Source organism: Grammomys surdaster, unplaced genomic scaffold (assembly GCF_004785775.1).
Source record: "Grammomys surdaster isolate TR1022 unplaced genomic scaffold, NIH_TR_1.0 125688, whole genome shotgun sequence".
Classification (NCBI taxonomy): Eukaryota; Metazoa; Chordata; class Mammalia; order Rodentia; family Muridae; genus Grammomys; species Grammomys surdaster.
The window spans coordinates 1627008-1648115 of NW_021620524.1; the positions used below are offsets into that span (position 1 = coordinate 1627008).

The 21108-nt window shown below is 54.5% G+C and overlaps 1 protein-coding gene across 2 annotated transcripts in view; it reads right to left on the reverse strand.

The window, feature by feature from the left end:
* Bahcc1 (BAH domain and coiled-coil containing 1) overlaps positions 1 to 15119 on the reverse strand; it is a 54511-nt gene extending 39392 nt beyond the window's left edge. For both annotated transcript variants that reach the window (XM_028787898.1, XM_028787897.1), the window contains exon 1: positions 14939 to 15119. In XM_028787898.1, the coding sequence (XP_028643731.1) occupies positions 14939 to 15119 (181 nt within the window). The remainder of the gene's footprint in view (positions 1 to 14938) is intronic.
* Between the last annotated feature and the right edge of the window lie 5989 nt (positions 15120 to 21108).

Sequence of the window (21108 nt, forward strand, 5' to 3'; positions counted from 1 at the left end):
GACAGCCCTCCAGCCCCACCCCACATTCCTCTCATTCCAGGAACCCTGGGGAGAACAGAACTTCAACACGGGCTCTCTGCAAGTGCAGAATGAGAAGAAAAGGCTCTAGTCTAGCCTTCTTGGAAGCTGGATGATGCCTATCTAACCATCCTAACCGGTGGTGGTGGTGGTGGTGGTGGTGGTGGTGGTGGTGGAGGAGGAGGAGGAGGAGAGGTTAAGAGTGAGGATGCCAGGTTCCATTAGAGAAGCAATTCTGAGACTCTTCCCCAAGCCAGGTGACTGGAAGCTTCAGAGCAAGGTTTAGAGGCTACCCCCTGGTGTGCTCTGGTCTGTGGGCAGCCAGAGATCCCTGGTATTCCCATCTGCTGAAGTCAACCAGCTGCCCCAGCACCTGATGGCTTGGGGAACGTGGGATGCACACATGGTAGAGGTGGGAACGGGTTTTATGCAAGCACTTGAAGGGTGTGTCTCCTAGTGTGTGCACATTTCTCTCTTAATGTATGTCTCTGACAATATGTGTGTGCACGGCTGGGGGGAGTCACATATATTGGGGTGCAACAAGCCCCGGGTATGCATGCATGTCTAAATCATGTGACTGTGAGTATATGGGTGCATACAAGCCTTTATGAACTCCATTCTTGAGCACAAGGGCACATAGACTGTGCATTCTCCAGAGAGCTATTTCCCAAGTGTCCCGTCTTTAACAGACTCACACTGACTGACCTGGGTGGACCCTGGTAAGTCTGTCCACCGCCTCCCCTGGTGTAGAGAAACACTCAGGCTGGCGTTGGGAGGAAGGGAACTAACCGTAGGCTCAAGTCAGCCTCAGACAGCAGCTTTAAGACCTGTCTGACTCAGCACAGTCTCCCAGCGGCCTCTCTTGTGGCAGGAAAGACCGAGACCTGAGAGTGGCCGAGGACTTAGGAACATTCTAGAAGGCAGGTCACATGGATGGTCGAGGCTGTCTCCCCACAGCACCTGGAGAAGCAAGGTCCAGTTTTCCTCAGACCCCTCTTCAACAACAGGCTTGCTAGCAGGGGCCATCTTTAACTGGGGCAAAAATCCCCCAAAGCTTCAAGCCCACTGCCAGCAGGTGTCAGCCTGCAGCACAGCATCAGGGCTCCCTGAACTTCCCCTTCAGTCCTCAGAGCTCTGGTTGGACACCCAGCCTTCACAGGACCCACACCACAAAAGCCATGGGCTAGCTCCATGAAGGTGGTTGGAGAAGAAGAGGCTAAGACAGGCCCAGAGAGAGGAACAGAAGAAAAGGGAGGAGGGAGCCAAGATGGAAGGTCCTGCAACCACAGCCCTGGGGCGGGGGCTGAAGGAAAGGCCAAGAATGCTGAGCAGTGGGCGTTGGGCTTGGCCCATCCTTGGGACATGGGGGTGGCCTGGGAATGATCACCTCACCCGGGAAGCCCCTTGGCCGGTCCAAGAGAACCTTCCGGAAGTCCCAAAGGAAGTCACTCTCAGGCCATAATAGGAAAGCTCTGTGGTTGCCGAGCCACTCAACTGGGCAACCATGGAAAAGGCCGGGAGGCAGTGATGACAAGGGACAGGCTCGACCGACAGCCCAGAACTAATAAAAGAAAAGGAGAATCGGATATAAGTCTGGTTCTTATTAAAAGAGTAAATTTAGCCCCTTGGCTAGGACAGAAGGCGGGGTGGCCAAGGCTCCCCACTGGGGGGGGGGGGGGCAGAGGGGCTGGACTTCTTCCCAGAGTGATTCAGTGTCCCAGGACAGGCAGATGGGGGCTGAGGTTACAGGAGGGGCAAGGGCACGTACGTACCGTCTCTCATCTTTAACACCTTCCATTGTGTGCCTCCCTCTCAGGGTGGTTGGTAATCCAGGACCTCCCCCAGCTGCCCGGATGCTCCTCAGGGTGGTAGGCGGGCAGCGAGGGTGTGAGAAGGTAAGTAGGACTGCTCAACACCACTCTTGGGAGCCACACCCCCCCAGCTTGGAGAGCTTCCACTACTAAACAGTCATTTCCCTTCCCACTGCCTTGAAATAAGCCAGCCACATAAAGGAAGGCCACCCCGGTGTAGTTTATCAGGGCCTCCCACCCATGCAATACTTGCATGTAAGGCTACATAATCCATATACACTCACACAAACACGTTTATACATATACGTTCAGGGACCTACAAATGCACACTTGGGTCTCAGAGAAGCAGCGGCCCCATAGTCAGAACTGGAAACTCTGATGCAGTTATGGACATCCGCCCTGCTCTCTTGTATCTAGCCTCTCACCCATACCCGGAACCCTTAAGGATAACCCTAAATATGATCCGTCTCAACCATTCAAGGGAGAGAACAAAGGATACCTGAACACAGGGACACAGACCCTCACCTGGTCATGCTACCTGCAGGATGAATTCCCATGAAACTGTCCATAGAAAACTTTCACTCTTCCTAGTTGAGTGTCTGTGGTTAATGATGTCACCGGGCTGGCTGGATCTCCCCTTCTGCCAAGCAGACGAGTGTGTCTATGATGGTGTGTGCAACCCCTTGTCCCATCCAGGCCCTACAGTGGTGACAGGAGCTGCATAGACACACCAGAGAAAGTACCCTGAGAGTTTGAGGATATGGGGGAGGGGAGTTAAGGGTATGAGGGAGGGGGGTCCAGACCTGCTAGCCAGTCTCCTGGCTCTGTTCACGCTCACACATTTCCTGGCCTGGTTGCCGGGAGGTATGAGCCCTCAGTCCTTGTGGCCAGGGCCTCTATGGCCCACAGCCAGAGAGTGTGCTGGTTCTATAGAAAGCCACAGCAAGTCCCTGGTGCGGGTGCCAGCATTTTGCCTGTGGTTCCCAGCACCTCTCCTGCTACCCTTCTCCCTCAGACACCCAGAGGCTAGCTGCTGCCATTAGATGTCCACCCAGGCCTGGTTCCAGAGCAGCCGGTATTCATTCTGTGGCTCGCCTAACCTGGTCCTCCTTGCTGCACAGGACACTTAAGAACTGGACAGACTGACTTCTTGCTGGAGCTCCTTAGCCCCCTTGATACATAAAGTACAGGATTCCTTGCCTGGCTGACACTGACTGTCTGAGAAGTGGGAAGAATCCCATTTGCTAGAGATGAGGGAGGGTCAATCATGTCCGCCAAACACCTTCCCATGGTTCCCTGGAGCAAGCCATAAGTCTGAAAGCTTGGGCTGGCTTGTACTTCCTGGAGGACTGAGGACCCATCCTATAACACCTAGCAAGACTCAAGCCCATGAAGTGCCTCTGGTACCTCACACCTAGGCAGGCCAGACACGGGCTCATCCGTGTCAAAGGACTTAAGCAAGCCGTATAGCAGCAGGGACAGACAGGCACATGGTGGCCTCTGGCCCTGGGTCAACTGCCACACTGGGCTGAGAGAATTCCAGCTGACCATAGGAGCCATCTGTCCTGAAAACTGGGAAGGAAGGTACCCTGGGCCTGGATCCCAGCATGACTTGGCATAGCTGTAGTCCTCTGGAGGCCCAAGGGACACTATATTCTTCAGGGATGCTGCAGGGGCTATGGGCGTTCTGGATCTGTGCTGCCGGTGGCAGATTGTGCCATTTCTGCCTCGGGTATGGTTGTGTCTAGCCATTGAGACTCATCCTGTGTTCTCATTCAGAGGGAGCTGATGGTGGCCCTCCCGGACTCCTCAAGGCTTGCACTGAAGAGCCCTGGTTGATCCCTTCCCACTGAAGGCTCCATCTCGGTTCCTCACCACCGCGGGGCCCTCCACTCACCCTTCTGCTGCATCTCCAAGAGGTCGAGCGGGCATTTGTGTCTTGTGGTGCTTGGCCTGGTACCAGACATCACATCTAGGCTAATCCAGGGCACAAGAATCTTGCAATAAGAAAGGACAAGGAAAGGTTTGGGAAGAAAGCATGTAACACGGGTGCCGTCTGCTCCAGAAAGCAGGACACTTCGGGCAAGGAGAAGCAGGAAGCAACTGCCTGATTCTGGTGTGCTCTCCTAGGGACAGGTCCTGGTTCTCAGGAAGACCTCTCAAGCTTGGTGTGAAGAGGAAAGGACTGAGAACCCAGAGGCATGGAGGCACGTGCAGGAGAGAGGCTGGTGTGCACAGCAAGTGCTGGAAGGGCTTTGGGAGACTCCACAGGCCCAAACAGAGCAGGACAGAGATCCAGGGATCTGATTAGTGTGAAACCAGGGTCACTTCTCAGCAAGATTGCATCACTTGGCCAGGCTGCTGAGAGGTGGGGACTGCTCAGCCCATGAGGACACTGACTTGCCTGCAAGTCCACACCCCCTTTCGGAGGCACAGGGCACCAGCAAACAGCTTCCAGTGGAGACACAGAGATCAGACAGTTTAAGGCCACACAGTGAAGCTAAGGAGCACAGAACTCAGGCTGTTCCTGAACATCTTTCCTACCTCAGGAGATGGCCATACCACCAGGTGTCTTGCTCTCTGGCGGGACGCTTTCTGAGAACAGTGCCACTGTGGCAGACTGTCCCTGCTCCCCTCGGCATGGAGAGGGAACAAGGCCTTAGGCTCTAAGGACAATATGGGTGAAAAGCAAACTTCAACTCCAAGGTTGATTGGTGACTTTTTTAGGAATCTGGTGACTGAGTGAGGGAATTTCTAAGGTGAGAAAACTCACACCCATGGCATCAAGTGCCTCAGCATGAAAAACTGGAGCTGGCATCTGAAGAGGCCAGCAGAGGGGGCCTCCATGGACCCAGCAAGAGACCTGACAGATAGAAGCTGGTAGTACACACACACACACACACACATACACACACACACACACACACCCTGGACCTGAAGCCCAGTACCACCCTTAACTCAGCACAGCAGGCTGGGCCACAGGTTAGAGTGGTCACAACAGGAAGAGTCCCTCCTTGGTACCTAAGTGACAGAAAAGCAAGAAAATGACCTCCCTGAGCCCCTGCTATGCTGGGCAGGTCCTGCTCTCGGGCAGGGTTGGTAAAGCACCAACTGATTCTTACCCTGCTTACTTACGAGTCTGAAGGCACAGGTGAGCCTTCACGGGGGCTGAGGGCTCAGTGCTGGGGCTGAAACGGTAGAATACAGTCCTTGGAAGGGTCCCCCAGCAGCTTTGGAGGAGGAGCTTGAACATGATTGACACCTAGACATACAGTGGTGCTCAGATTAGCTTTTTCTAGCATCAGGCTCAGGGAAGTGGGGGCCAAGGGTAGGGTGGGGGGGTCTGCTTAGGGCCTTCCCTCGAGCCTGGATGAGTTAGCACCAAGGTGGCCCGGGGCACACTCCGACCCCATTTGGCCAGACAGCTGGCAAAGGGAAGATTGGAGGAAACTGCCCAGATCAGAGGACACGAACTGTTGCTGTCCAGGGCACAGAATGAGAGACCCATGCACCATCCAGAGGAAGTTCTACCCCAGCTCAGCTGTTAAAAGTTTCTGAGTGCCTGTGTGGCTCCAGGCTCATCCCTTTTCACCGTGCCCCAGCCTGAAATCTGGAGAATCCACGAGCTACCCTGCACTCGATCTGTAGCCTGTCTCTCTGTCTCTCACAAACCACACAAACCCCTAGGTAGTGTGGCACAGCTGGGGAACAGGCTTCTGTTAGGGCTCAAGCTGTTGGGCTTGTCAGGCACTGTTAGGGCTGACAGTGTTCTGTCTGGGAGAAGGGAGTTTACACATTTCAGGTGTCCCCAGAGTCCTGTGGTGTGGGGACAGCTCACGGATGGGGTTTACAGCAATGCTGGAGGGATTTGGAGGAAAAGCTGGGGCAGAGAAGTGCAGAGAGAGGTGTGGAGTCGGCTTTGAGAGGCCTAGAGGCCAGAACAAGGCTGAGAGGCAGGAAGGCTTCAGTAAGAAGAGAGGCTTCGATCTGAAGAGATAAAACCTAAGAAGAGGTCTCTGCAAGCCAGCATCCAGAGACCAGGGAGGGAAGGATGCAGGGGCCTGCTATGGCTACAGGAATGCTAAGACAGTCTCCAGTGTTTCTGGCATGTACCCTATTGTACCCCAATACATACACACAAGTATGGGTGAGACCTCATGTTGACTGCATGACAGGGGCCACTGCCTCCAGGGGAGCTTGTAGAAACTGTGGGTTCTGTCCAACTTGCCCTCTTCTCTCCTTTGCTCTGAGTAAAAATGCTGCCCCACTGAAGGACGCCTGACAGCCCCAGGGGCAAGAACTGGTAAGATACTTGCAGTTCAATCCACACTGTGCCCCAGATTCCTGACCCACAGAATCTGAAATACTAAACACTTGCTGCTTTCAACTACCGACGTCGAGGATAATTTGATGCTATTTGTTAACCATCCTGTAAGAGCTAAAGAATACACACCGAGAGGAGACAGAGCCATAGGGTGGTTAAGCCTTCAGAGAGCCCAGAGCATACAGGGAGTCACCAAGAAGGCAAAGGGAGGGACTGGAGTGTGGCCAGCAACATAGGGACAAAAGTGCAGATTCAGGTACAAAGCATCCAGTGTCCTAGGCTGGCCAGCAGGAGGGTCCTGTGGGCCCCTACCATCCTTGTGGTGGTCCCTGCCTTCCTAGTCTATATTTAAAGGCGTGTTCTTTGCTTACCTCCTATTGAAGGCCCTTCTGGACTTGATCATTCTGGTTTTTTGTTTTCGTTTTATTATTTACCACAAATCGGCAGTGTCATAAAAGACAAATAGGATGTTGTGAACAAATTTTTTTTTTTTTTTTTTTTTTTTTTTTTTTGCTGCTGTTGTTTTCTTAACTTATCTACGTTCAGAAATGATAAGGGCTTGTTCAGGGTTAGCCTAAGATGTGTTGTAATTTAATTTAGTTTCAATTTTAGTATTGCTTTAAAGAAAATTAAAAGTTTATTTTTAGGATACCCAAAGGGTTGTGAAAAGTCTCAAAAAGAGGGATTGGTTTCCAGGCAAGTTCCCACAAGGTGACCCGATGGCCTGGGGTAATACGGTGCATAGAAATGCTGGTGGGTCAGAGCAGCTACTCTGGCACACAGAATTGGCAGGGCCTGAGGGGCCACAGCACAGGGCAAGAAGTGGCCAGTACTCTAGAGGCCAGATCACTAGCGAGGGACAGAGAGGGGTCTGCATAGGGAGGGGGACAGGCTGACTGTGAGTTCTTCCTTTAACCAGGCACAGGGACCACGAAGAGAGACAGCGAGAGCTAGCATGGAAGAGCAGACCATGGAGGGACAAGAGAGGAGTTGCGATGAAGTAGACACAGCATCTGAGAGGGAGACAGCAGAGATAAGCCCAGGTAGCATCTCTAGGTCCAGTGGCCAAGCATGGGATAGGCAGAGGGTTAAGGTGGGGACTGTCTAGCAATCCGACACAGGGGAATAGGTTCACTCAACCTGTTTATGGTCAGCTCAACATGGGGACATCATTGTGAAAAGGAGTTCAGAAAAGGGCAAGGCCAACTTCCTGGGGAGCCCAGAGAGGCAGAGGGGGCACTCGACACTTGTGTACATTTAGGGTAGGCCTTGGGGGTGGTGCCATAGAGGGTCATGGGGTCTTCAGCTCTGCTCCATCAGTAGGTGGCAGAGATCAAAGGCTGGAGCAGGTGATACAGGAAGCCCTGGAGGAAAAGGACTGACTCACTGTCACTAGCTGACCAGTTCTGTCACAGTCACTGGAGTGCGATTCCCTGAAGGCCGCTTGGAGCCGGCACACATGTGAATATCGGTACCAGTGAGAAGACCTACCCCAAAGTGTTGAGAACAGTGAACAGGTGTGAACTGTCACAGGTATGCCTGGCATGTGTATATGTGTGTGTGTGTGTGTGTGTGTGTGTGCCCGCAAGTGTGCTTCACCCGACAGCTGCTGGCTGGGAAGCTATATCCAGGTGGGTAGTTTGGGCCTCTGCTTCAAAAGGAGGGCAAACCTGTTAGACTTAAAGGGGAACCTACCCTAAAGGGAAGCTCCTTCTCCATGGTGTCCTGGGTGCTCACCTCAGGCCCCCACTTCCTCCTTAATGCAGTCCTCGCCCTGCCCTGTTCCGCCCCCAGGCCGCTGGCCCTGAGGAACCCAGCCCCGTCCAGCTGTAGGAATGAGTGTCCATGGACCCTCCTCTGGAGCCTTTGCAGAAGACAGGGAAAGCAAGTCCCCTGTTCTACCACAAAAGGATGGACAGGTAGGAAAAGCAAGCCCGGCTCTTGCACGAGGGCTGTAGCCGCTTCTCTTAGTAAGGCTGACTCTGCTCCTTGGGCAAGGCACCCCGGAATCACATCCCCCACCATGGTCTTCTTTGCCTTGCATACCCCTGTGTGCTGTTCAGAAGCCTTCCCTCGGAAGCATACCCATTGTCCACTCCACTGCCCTCATTTCTAAAACCTTCCCCTGACAAAACCACGTCCCTGCTCCGAAGTAGGAGGAGTGGGTTGCTTTTCTTGCCTTTCCATCCCAGTTCCAGGCACGCAGTGGATACTATACCAATAACTCAGAACGAGTAATGCCTCCAGCCATCCGAAAAGCCTTCCCATACAGACACTGGACTCTTTGTTGGGGCTGGGGGTGGGGGAAAGGGACAGGAGCCAACCCACCTGTTCGCTCCCCCAGGTCAGAATGAAAGAGATGTTTCCTGGCTCACAGAATCTGGAATCTAATCATGTAGACAGCTGCAGCTGCAGCCTACAAGCAACAGCTTGATGGCCCTAAGCCTGGACACTGGACACCCCCCCCCCACCAGACGTGAGGGCCACTGTGAACCCAGAGCTGGTCCAGAATCAGGGCGAGGGCGTCCCCTTATTCAGCACCCACCAAACACCTCCCCTGAGCCCACAGCCCACGCCCCACGCCTGCGGTGGCAGCTGCTCACAGGGCCACAGGAGGCAGTGTTATTATATATTACGACAAACAGGGGCAGCCCACTGACAAATAGGCCTGCGTGATCTAAACGGTATATTATCCCATAAAAACGTCAGCGGGCAGAGCGTCGAAGCCAAAGCAGAGTGCCGTCCCATGCCGGAGGCCCTGCGAGGCCCTGCTCCTTCCCGGCACGGCAGGGCTGCGAGGTGATTTTCTAGGCCTCGCACAGTGCTTGTGATTCTGTTTTTTTGCTTGTTACACCATGTCTATTGGGGAGGAGAATGAGGTCCCAGAGGTTAATGGGGACCAGGAACCCCAGGGGAGACGTTCCCTGGCAGGCAAAGGGGTTGGACATGGGACAGAGTAAGTCACCTAATTTGCCAAAGAGACAAGGCACGTGCTTTGAATTCTGAAGCTAGTTCACTGCTTGTCTGAAACTAAGGAGATACACACACCCATCCTGGAGGCCTCCTGGGCAGGCCACATCCCCTGCAGGATCAGGGACTTCAGAACCTCTGGACAAAGGCGCTCCAGGGATCCGCCTGCCAAAGGGCCTGAGGCAGCAGCTGTGTCCTGGGATTCTTTTGGGAAATCTCCAGAGTCATATTGGTCAATAACACGGGGAAGGCATTTCCTCAAGGAGTCCCTAGGCAGAGACCTCCCCTGCTGTGCCAGGCGGAATATAGGGCCACTAGGCCCCTCCAAAGTGATTCTGAAGGGAAACATTGGTACAGGCTGAGCTGGGGCAGGGGTGAGGCGGTAGGGGAGAACTCTCTTGGGACTTTGGCCTCCACGTTCATGGCATCTGCACAGGATCCAGGGGATAGGGCAGCATATACCATTGTGGGGACTTAGAGTCAGATGTTTGTGGTAAAGAGGAAGACAGGCAAGACTCCTGGGGCCTCAGAGGAAGAAGGGCAAAGAGGCTCTGGGGTGACCACCATGGCTCCCTTCCGCTGCCCGGAAAGCCCTGATTCCCAGTGGTAGTGCTTGAACTTTATCATCTGTGCTTGGGAATTCCCAGTTCAGGGACCCAGAGGGTCCCAGGCTCAGAGTCTGGAGCTAGACCAAGGCATTCTGGGAAATGTAGTCCTTGGGGAGTTAAAGGGGTCAGTAGAATGGGGAGTTGGGGGTGTTTAGTTAGGGAAGAATGAGAGGCAAGGATGCCACCCTGACACTCATGCCAGAGTGGAAGTTTAAAATACCAGGGAACTGGATTCACTTAAAAATCCGCTGCCTAACTCCACATGGTTTTTCTGAACAAGAAGTCCCGGCCCTTTTTATTTTGGCGGGAGAGACCTCCTCAGAGAGGATGGTCCCAACCCAATCTCACAAATAGAGAGAAGCATTCATTCCCACATCCCTTCACTCCTCTGGCTAGGACCTCCAGACAGAGAGAATGCGTGTGGGGGTGGGGTGAGGGGTTGGGGTACGACCTGCTGCCTCCCCTCTGAGAGCCTGTGAGCATCCTGAAGCTCCCGAGTTATTTATGTTCACAGCCTGCTCTGATGACATATGTAAGTTGACAGCGAACATCCTATCAACTTGCTGGAGTGTATCTTGATTGTTAAAACACACTCTTAAAGGTGTACAATCATTTATCAAATTAAAATAGCCAAGCTTTGCTGGTTCCTTCTCTGTCTTCCTGGAAGAACCCCAAGCAGCCTCCTGCCTCCTCCAGCCTCCTGTATTAGCACTGAGCTCTGCTCCCCAGAGACCCTTCTCTGATGCCTGGGACCCTGGCCTCAGCACCCCCCACCCCCACCACACCCCCGCCCCAGCCCAGGGCAAGCCCACTAATCGCCAAGAAGTGACAAACGCCAGAAGCCCCACCAATTAAATTTAAACTCATGCAAAGCTCAGTGGCTAGTAAATTATTATTTTTATTAGCTTGAACCAAGTTCCCGTAAGAGAGAAAGTCAACTTGCTCCCATGAATGGCTCTTGTATAATTTATTTAACTCTGTGCTCTTTGCCAAAGCCTGGAATATTTTTAGCTCTTTCTGTTGTTGGATTTGGCTTTTTCATGTGTGTTTCTGAGGGGTATTTTTAGCCACATTCATGTTATCCTAACTGCCTCCTATGCGTTTTTTTGTCCTGTCTGTGCGGGCTGTTGAACCCTGTCTCACAGGGAACCGAGGGAGATTTCTAAGAATAACTGAGTAGTGTTTGGGGGTGCGGTGTTTTCCGGGGAGATGTACCATTTGCACTGTGTCACCCTTGCCCCGGCCACCGATTCGCCTTATTGCTCACGTGCCTTGGATATTCCACCGGAGGACTCTGACGTTTCCCTATAGGAATAATCAGACATGGTGGCTGCCTAGGCCCCACTGAGAAAAAACCCACATTCCAAAAACAGCTTTGGTGGAGCGGGCGCGGCTGCCGCAGCTGGCCCAGTCTATGCAGCCGCCAGATTCCCGGATCCCCGCGGCTCCGTTGGGTACAGCGGCAGCTTTGATGTCTAGCTCTGTCACTGACGGAGCAGGATGGGTAGAAGCTCGGAAAGTAACTCTTTTCACACCTACTTAATGTTGGTAACTGCTGCAGAGACACTCTATCGTGCAGTGGAGTTAATGAGGTATTTACGAAAATGTATTTTTTTTCTTCATAAAAAAAAAAAAAAACCCCGCATGATGAGCGGGATACCTCTGACGGGGTCTTTTTTTTTTTTTCACACAGGAAATTGTCTTTTTATTTATTTATTTATTTTAAATCTATGAGGCTAGGTGGAGTTTGGGTGGTTGGTTATTTTATTTTAGAGACTGGTCATCCAAAGCGCCTTTAACAGGAAATAGGTTGGCAGTCTCCCTCCAGAAAGGGCCTGACTGAATCCCCCCAAAGCTGTAGCCAAGACACATGGCTGCACAGGCCAAGCTAAATCACAGCCCAAAGCCAAAGTGGGTGGAGAAGAGTCCAAAAAGAGGATTCACACCGGGAAGTGAACCAGCCCCAGCCCTAGGGGGGAACTCTAGGATAGGACAGGAGCTGACCCAGCCGGAAGGGGGGAGGGGCATGCGAGCACACAGCTCCCGAGTTTCTCCCCGAGCCAGCTGCCTCCTGATTAAACCCGTTCCCTGGGAGAGAAGAGATTCCCCCAAGTAACTCTAGGCAGTAGCACGGGGGAGAAAACCTAGATTAGTTCATGTTGATTTTTTCCTTTTTTTGTGTGTTCCCCCATCCCTAGATTTCACAGCTTTGCCTCCGGACCATCTGTATTAAAGACAAAAAATCTAACACTGAACTAAAAATAATGTTCCAAACATTTTAATTGCACCTCTCAGTGACAAGGTTAAGGGAGCAGCTCTTTACCATAAACCTACAGCTCGGATAGAAAGCTACCGGCACTTTCAGTTCGGGGGTGGGGTGGGGTGGGGTGGGGGGTAACAATGGAAGACGCCCGGGAGCCCATCATCATCCCCCCCTCCCCCGCCCCCGCCCCTTAGGGTCCCGCAAGCTGACACCATCAACGTGCCAGGTGGGAAAGAAGCAGGGCAGGAAGTGGAGAGACCCTTAGCCTAGGCTGACCAGGCAGGTGGGGAGAGCGTACCACACAAGAAAGCTGTTCCAGGGAACTGGGGGCCGCAGCCTGGATGTCTGCATCCTACGCAGACTCAGGGAAGACTCTTCCCCCAGCAATTTTGCTCTCAGCTCAGCAGTTGGGGCAGGGAGGGGCAGGCCGGACTACTGCAGCCTTGGCCTGTGGGCCGAGGTTATCCACAGAGAGAGGGAGACTAGGAGAAGGTGGCCATTCGGAAATACTCACACAAAAATCCACACGGGAAATCTAAAGACAAATTCCTTAACTTCATTCCATCTTTTCTCTTTTCTAAATGAGGACCTACACAGACACAGACTAAAGTACCGGGATCTCGAGTGCAACTCCTGCTTTTAAAAATACATGTAGCGAGAGTCTAAAAATGAATGCGAAATCTTAACCATTGCAAAAGGCTTCCAGCCCCACACAGCTCGTCCGGGCTTCGAATGGCAACCCAGTCCGACATCTTCAAACACAATAGGTTCCTCTGGTGCCCAAGGGGATGGAAACTGGGCCTTGGGAAGCAGGAGACACATGGCCCTCCAGCACTGAAAGAGGGAGCCCTCGAGGGTCCCCAGTGTATAAGGAAGCAGGAAGAGTGTGGGGTCACAGACTAGAACCCTGGTACAGTTTCTCACAGCTCTCTGTGGCTTGTAGTCCAAGAACCACGTGGTCCAAGTTAGCATGAGCAAGACAAAGGTCCAGGCCACTTCACCACATTCCCACCTGACTGGGTATTACCTAGATCTGGAAAGAATCGGGGAAAGGCAGAAATGGCTGCTGACCGAGAGCTGGCTGGGCTAAGGGCCGGTAAGGGGTGGGGGGCAGGAGGCAGCAGTGACCTGAACTGATGGGGAGCTGGGCTTGGGCCTGGCTGCCCCCCTCTGGGGGGTACAGCCCTAGTCAGCCTGGGTACAACTGTGGAAACTTGCAGCACTGTGACCCACAAGGCTGGAGGGCACTGCACACTGGAGGACAAGGGCAGAGGTGTCCTCTCTATTCCTCTACGCTGCAGACTCAGCCGCGAAAACCTGCCACCGAAGCTGAGGCTGGTGGGGAAGCTGGACACTGACCCTGCTGCTGCCACGATTATGTCAAAGCCCTTCCTCGGCTCCCCAGTGGGCCAAAGATGAGTGGGTAGCATCTCAGTGCAGCAGCGGCAAGAATAGACAATAACCACAAGGATATTGGGAAAAGATATTTTAAATTCATCAATTGCTCAAGTCAAGTACTTTTCTTTTTCTTTCCAGTTATAAATCTAGACGGGGGGGGGGGAGAAACGGAGAGAAAGAAAAAAAGAAAGAAAGAAAGAAAGAAAGAAAGAAAGAAAGAAAGAAAGAAAAGCGATCCACGGAGAGGAAGGCAGAGCCCCGCTGAAGGTCCAGCTGGAAAGGCAAGCTGGCAGTGTGGGGCTGACCACTCTAGCCCAGGGCTGCTCTCTCAGACTTAACCTCGTGGGGTAAAAACTGGAGGCCCTTTAGTGATTAAGTAATTTCAAGGATTTTCTTTTAAAAAGAAAATGCATTTTTTTTTCTTTTTGACTGCCTTCCCTTTCAACATTTTCCCTTCTGGCCCTGTCGTTGCCATCCGTTTTAATCCACAAACTAATTGTAATCCCATTAAAGCAGATATAATTTTATTACTATTCACGGTTCATCAAGCTAATAATAATAACTATTACTGCCAAACTGAAAAATAAAAGCAGCAAATAATATTTCTGATGTTTAGAATAAACTGTAAACAAAAGCAAGCCGACCTGCGAGGGTGACCCAGCAGGTCCACGCGCAGCCCCTTAGGCTCCCCCAGCTCCGCCCACGCTGGTCAGTGATTTCCCCGCCAGCTGCGGCTTCGCTCCAGAGACTGGGTCAGCGCTACCAAGGACAGACCCTCCGGGAAGGGGACATGAGTCGGTCGCAACACGGAGGCGTGCCGGGAATGATCAGAACAACTTAGGGTCTCTGGTCTTGAAGCTAAAGCGCACGGACTCGCCTGCACCGAAATCCCGAGCGGGGCGCCGCTCTGAGTTCCCGCGGTGTGGGATGCGCGGTCCGCACTCGGACCACACTTAGTCCGGCATGAGCAGGATACCAGAGGCACTTGTTAAAGCGCATGCATCCCCTGCAAACCCATTCTCGCCCTGACACTTCAAGGCTTTATATAGAAACAGGATTTTCTCGTCTTACACTAGCAGTTCCCATTAGCGCTCCCCGGGCGCACACTGCTCCCTAATCCGCGGGCCGGACGCGCCCTGACCCCCTCCCCCAGCCACACAGTCGGTCTGTCCCTGCAGAAAGCGCCACGGTGCCTCAGATGCTGAACGTCTTAACGAGGTGAAAGCAAAACGCAGAAAAGAGGCTTCCGCAGAATTTACTTCTGCAGAAGGGTGGGGGAGGGTGGCTAGGAGTTGAAGGCTTGGTTTGATGCCTGCTCTCGGGCTTCCCTGCGTGACCCGGGATAGTCCAGGAAAGGCTGCTGGAAACGGCGCGAGCAAGCCCGTGAGCGCGGCCCGCTCGGCCCGCTCGGCGTTGCGCAGGGAAATGAAACCAAAGCTCCGAGAACTGCTCCGAGGAGCAGAGGGGCGGGCGCTCACTGCACTGGGCACAGTTGCCGGCTGCGGCAGGGCCTCCCGCACCGCACCCGCCCAGGCCGGACACTGACCTGTGTGCGAAGCCATCGGCAGCGGCGACGGGAAGTACTTTCCGGGCTGGAAATGCGCGGCCGGTTGCGCGGTAGGGCCGGCGGGGGCGAGGCGAGCGGCGGCGGCGGCGCTGCGGTGGCCCAGGCTCCCGCGCTCCGATAGCAAATGCGGCGGCGGCGGCGCGAAGTCTCGGCCATCCATTCCGGGCCCCGGCCCCGGCCCGCCGCCGCCGCCTCCAGCAAGCAGCGTGGCCGGGGCCTGGGAACGGCTCGGAGTGCAGGCGGCGCGCGGGCGGCGCGCAGGAGGCGGCGTCCGGGGTCACCGGAGGCACAGACAGCCGAGCCGGTCAGCACACCGGCGGACTGGGCTTCTCCGCGGGCGGCCGCGCTCTGAGCCGGCGACCGCCGTGCAGGTCCATGGTCTGCAGAGGCAAGCAGAAGAGACTCGGTGACTAGGGGGTTCTTGTCGCCCGGGGTACCCGCCCCTCCCGCTACCGGCCCCCTCCTCGCGCCCCAACCGGAGTGGGCATCCAGACCGGACAGCGAGGCTGGGAGCGCTCGGAGGACTCCCTACTGCACAGGCTTACGCGCCGGGTCATCGGAGCCGCCCTGCGCGCGGGTCTGAGAGCACACACGCACCGTCCGAGCCACGCTTGGCCTGCAAGAGCCAGAGGCGACCCAACCGCGCTACGCGCAGCTTCCCTTTCTGGTCCCTGAGAGTCCCTGCGGCGAAGGCGCCGTTGCGAAGAGGCTGCTGGCTCCACTGGGTGATAAAAACCCAAATCTGCGAAGCCATCACGCACACTCGCACGCGCGCGCACACACACTCACACACACGCACACCCTCTCCCCTCCCCCGCTGCCCAAAGGTGTCTCGGAGGAAAAAGCCCGGGGTCCACGCTTCGCCCCCCCGACCCCCGCCAGTCTTTCTGAGGTCCAGCTTTTACTACATTCCGCTTAACCGAATAACCATGCTAATTAAGCGAGTAATTTTATTGATTGTAACTCAAGAGTTCTTTTTTAAATAACCTTCCTTTTCTCCTCGCTCCCATCCCCCCCATGCGTCTTTCAGTCCATTCTTTTGAATGTCGTCCCCTACTCAGCCCCAGTGGGACCGCCCCCCCACCCCAGCATTGTGCCACAACCCCAGACTGGCGTCCGGGAGCTCCGGGCCCCCCTCGCCCGCCACCGGCATCACCTGGGCCGCTACGCCGCAGTGCCTGGCCTGCTGTCCCCGAGCCCGGAGCTTCCCAGTGAGGCTGGAACAATCACCCCGCCCCCCAATCAAATTCGCCCAGGATCTTCCTCTGCGGATTGGGGGTTTGGGGGGGGGAGGGGGCTCAGAGAGTCAGAAATTGTTTTCTCTCGGCCTCCCAAATCGGCCACAATGTTTCTCCATTCAGCGCCTGCCCCGGATCACCTAACCAAGGCTGGTCTCCGCGTGGCACCTAGGTCGACCCTGCAGGGAAGGAGCACAGACCAAGCACAGCTCAGTCTTCTCCTGCGTCTGGGTCCCAGCAGACCCGGGTCTTCGGGTCTTCCATCCCCATCTCGGGCAGGGTTGGCTTTAAAATGACCCTCCTCTCCCTTTTCTTCTACCCCTCCCATCGCGGAAGTCTGCTCCCGGGCGAAATCGGAGACAATTTCAAACTCTGAGAGGAGCAACCGAGCAAGCGAAATAAACTGTACACCACCATGCACGTGCGACCAAAGTCTCTCGGCCCTCCTCCATTTCCAATACTTCTCTCCTTATTTTCGAAACCCCCATTGTTTTAATACTTCGTCTCAGTTCCAATAGAACGGAGATATTCTCAACTGTGAACTTTGCAGACAGTCAAAACCTTTTTTTTTAAAGCCATCCCACCGTGACAACAAAGCGATTAAGATGTTTTCTATTTCGTAAATACCATTTAAAATTGCTATATTTTATGCTCTGGGTTCTACACTGTCTTATTTGCACACTATTTTGTGTCTGATTTAATCTATAACCGAAAACATAATGTATTAAGTGAATACATATTTACTCAGCTGATAAGCTTTTTTAATATTTATTCGGAGAATTTTGCATTGTAAATAAACGAAACTACACAAAGACTTCTCTTTGTGCTCAAACTGCATACAAAGGGGTTTGGGGGCTCTCTTCCCTCTGGGGAGCTTCACTCTCCCCGGGTCCAACAAATAACTCGCTTCTCCACCGCGCGGGCCTACTCGGCGATACCCAAGGCGCGGAAGGCTCAAGCAAGGCCGAGGCGCTGTTGGCGCCGGGGTCAGGGGAGGGGCTGCCCGGGGATAGACAGGGACTTGCGAGCCCCTACCCTGGCCGGCGCCTCTCGAACCCCGGAGGGCGCCGAGCAGGACAAAGGGAAAGGAGGAAGGGGAGGGAGGTCAGGAACCTGCCGCTTCAAAGGCGCCGAGGGCCGGAGTGGGGTCGGAGGCTGCGCGCGCGGTACAAGGCTCCGCGACGGCCTCCGGGGAGTCGTGTGCGCTGGGCTTTTGTTCTGGGCCCCCACCCCCAGTAAGAGATTTCAAAGTAGGAGCGAAAGTGGGGGCTGCCCGCGATTCTCGGGACGCGGACTCTGAGATCACGCAGCAGCTTTACTCTCCACCCCCTGCGGGCCGATCGCCGGCTCGTTCGTGCCTTTCTCACAAGCCTGCTGGACTTTCTAAGCAAACAAGGGGTGGCTTATGTCCCCGGTACCCGCCGTTGTGCTTCTGACCGCACTAGAAGGGACTTTTCTTTGTGTTCTGTCCTGCCCGAGAGCTACCGCGCCGCCCTGGTCTGCTCGCGCCCTGGGCCTGGAAAAGCCGGCTCCTTACGGAGCGAGGAAGGGCAGAGCTACCGTCCGAGAGCCGCGGCCGGAAGCGGAGGTGCAGCAGTTCGCCGAGTCCCAAGGCTCCGAGGCCTCCCCGAGCCCATCCCCGGGACAGGACACCGCAATGGACCCCGGGCAGGGTTGGACCAGAGCAAACAGTGGCAGCGTGCAGAGATCCGCGCGCGGCCGCAGAGTCGCCGACAGGAACACATCTAAAGAACTCGAACCCCAGAAATCCTCCCCGGGCGGCTGGGCGTGACCCCCCAGAACTGCGGTCCCTCCCGAGGCTTGGCCAGCACTCGTACCCCCAGCTCCTCAAGGTTTGCTTTGTTTTCAAATTTCGCATCTAAACGCCGGGTCTGAGACGCCTTTGTCCTCCGGTGGAGGCCAAGCCCTGGGGTCCGTGGGCTCCCTCCTGCCGAGTTTCCCGCGCGGGTGGGCGCAATGGGGCCTGCAAGGCCAGGCCGCAGCCAGGAGCGCGCCGGGAGCGAATGGTTCCAGCGTCGCTGCACAACCCGCTCCCTGCGAAACAGCCCCCCCCCCCAGCCCAGATAGGAACGGGGACTGGGTGGTGCAAGACCCCCCGCTCTAAGGGATGGACCGGTCCCCGGACCACGCCACGCGGGTCGTGGCCGGAGCCTGCGTGCTGCCCAGAACGCACCGCATGAAGACGCCCCACTGTTCAGCCCCCCTCCTCCACCCCAACTCCTCCAGAGGGGGGAAAAAAGGAAATGTTCTGAAAAGAATTAAGTCGGTGGGGAGCGGAACCTGAAAACCTGCCAGTACCCCTCTAATCTCCTGTCCCCTCACGGAGGCCCGGAAAGCAACGGCCGTGGCCACGGAGAGCCGACCCTTCCCTGCGCCACGGAACGACCGGGCGGAGCCCATTCAAGATTGCTGGGGGAGGGGAGTAATATGGGGGAGCAAATAATTGGGGTTCGCCCCTGGTTCCTCCAGAGCTGGGCTCTCACTGACTGCCCATTCGGGGCTACCCGCGAGGCTCTTGCTGAACGAAGCTTGGCGGTCTCTGTCCTGTCTCGATAATTTATTTTTAATGCAGGGTGTCGATCGAGACAACAAGCGCTCAGAGCAAAGCAAGGACGCATTACGGGGGGAATTTTAAACCGATCGATAAAATTTTTCAGAGAAAAAAAAATATCGTACTCATATATATATAGTCCATCTTTAAAAAAAAAAAGCCTTTCAACATCATAACGGATTTTAAAAGGGAAGCTCTATTATTTAACATCACAATCCTGAATTTCTTTTGCTTAAAAATGTACACCCCCAAAAACCAAAATAAAATAATAAAATAATAAAAAAATACAAAAAAAAATTAAAAATGAAAGCAATTTGAGTTACTTACTGGAGGCTGTTTCCTGGATACAATTGAACGCAATACAATTAAATCAGTAAATGTGACTTTGGTTTGTATTCCTATTGGTATTTTCAATGTGCTGACTGTTGCACTGTGAATGCACGGCTTCCACAACAACGACTCTAGCGAGCCCATCCAGAGCGGCTCTCAAACCTGCAGCCCGGCGCGGCGAGCCACGGGCCCTGCATACTAATAAGCTCGTGCCACTCAGCCCGTAGCAGCCCGCGCGCTGATTGGCCGCTCGGCCCTCCACGGCCCTGAGCTCGTGCCACTCATTCGGCGTAAACAGGCCTCCCAATAGGCTGGCGCCGGGCCAGGGAGCTGCCAATCAGGGAGCAGCAGGGCTACTACCAAGCCTGATGGCGCCTAATTCAAGCCCAGCGACTGCGCAGCTCCTCTGCGCAGATCATTGCTGCTGAATGGGAATGTGGTGGCGCAGGGCGGGAGAGGAGCACCGGGGAGTGAGAGCGGAGCGCGTGTCGGTGTCCAGTGGAGATTTGAGGTTTTCCTTTTCCATAATTTGTCAGGTGTAACGTTTGGGGTTTTTTTTTGTTTATTTGTTTGTTTGTTTTGCACAGAATAAAAAGAAAGAACAGCCTCACGCTGTAAACCAGATGCCCCGTCCATACCAAGGGTCTGTCTGGCAGGTGGCGGAACCTGCTACACGTAGGCCCAACTTCCAAGCGCAGATTCCGAATTGCCCTGCTGTACCTCCACTCCCAGACGCCCCCCCGCCCCAAACTAGGAATACACTTCGGCCTTAGGCATGTCCACAAGATTCCATAAATACCCTTCCTCCCCCTGCCCGAGAGGCAGATGTACCTTTCTTCGCCAGCCATCTATCTATCTGTACGCTCTCAATTATCTCCCTCCGCCATGCTTTGCAGCGCAGCAACAATCGGAATGAAAATCGAGGTTCTGTTGCCAGGATAAGGATTTACTTTTTCTTTCAGCCCCTAGGTTTTTAAAAATATCTTCACTTGGTAATTTTAGGGGTGGTTGTCATGGTGTGAAAACCATGCTTAGCATTTCTCAGTGCCTGTCCCTGCATATTCGCAAAATTTCTCTCTACAATGGAAAACAGCCTCTAAACAATTCTCTTTATCATAATCAGAATCAAACCGCTTTTTAAAATATTCTGCAAGCAAATATTTCGGTTAGAATTTGGTTGCCTACCCAAATGTTATTTATTCTCAAGAAGTAGAGGTGATGTCTTAGTGGCGATGAATACATAATGTCTGCTTCTCTTTTTCTGTGTGTTGGGGGGGGAATATTTAAGTAGATGCCAAACGACACAGCTATATTCCTTTGGATTTTTCCAGTCTCTTTCCTGCGTGGACACAAAGGAGTTAAACCTGAGATCTGTGGTCTCCTCTCTTTCCCTGCCTACCTCGCTTCTGCGAAACGGTCGTGATTGGTTGGCACTCTGCCAGCGGGCTGTCCATCACTAAGTGTAAACAAGGCGCTGATTGGCTGTTATCCAGTCCGCACCGGGCCTCCTGAAAAAAGCAATTACTGGCTCCGCGGTTTCAAGGCTGCCCAAGGCCGCTTGATGAAAGGAGATAAACCGGGAACGGTTTCCAGGATCCCCGCGGGCCGACCCAGGCAGCTCCCGAGCCGAGGTGCGGCGGAGAGCCCGGGGATCAAAGGCATCTGAAGAGAAAGGGGAAGCGGGCGCACTGCCGGGCCGGCCTGGCCCCCTGCGGGCCGCGCTGACCTGGGAGGATGGGGGCGGCGGGCGGGGACTACGGGATTTCCCCCTCGCTAGGGACCGGGCTTCGGCCGGCGCCTGCTCCAGGTAAGCCCGGGTCTCCGCAGGCCGCTGGACAGGGCACACGAGCCTGACTGCGGGGTGGAGACCCCCGCGGCCAGCCCGCGATTGCGCCCTCGCCAGCGCGGTGGCCGCTGCGCGCCGGGGCGCACGAGCTGCAGGGAGGCGCAGCTCCTGGAGATCGGATCAGTGCGCCATTATCCAGTACACGATTGAATCAGGCCGTCCT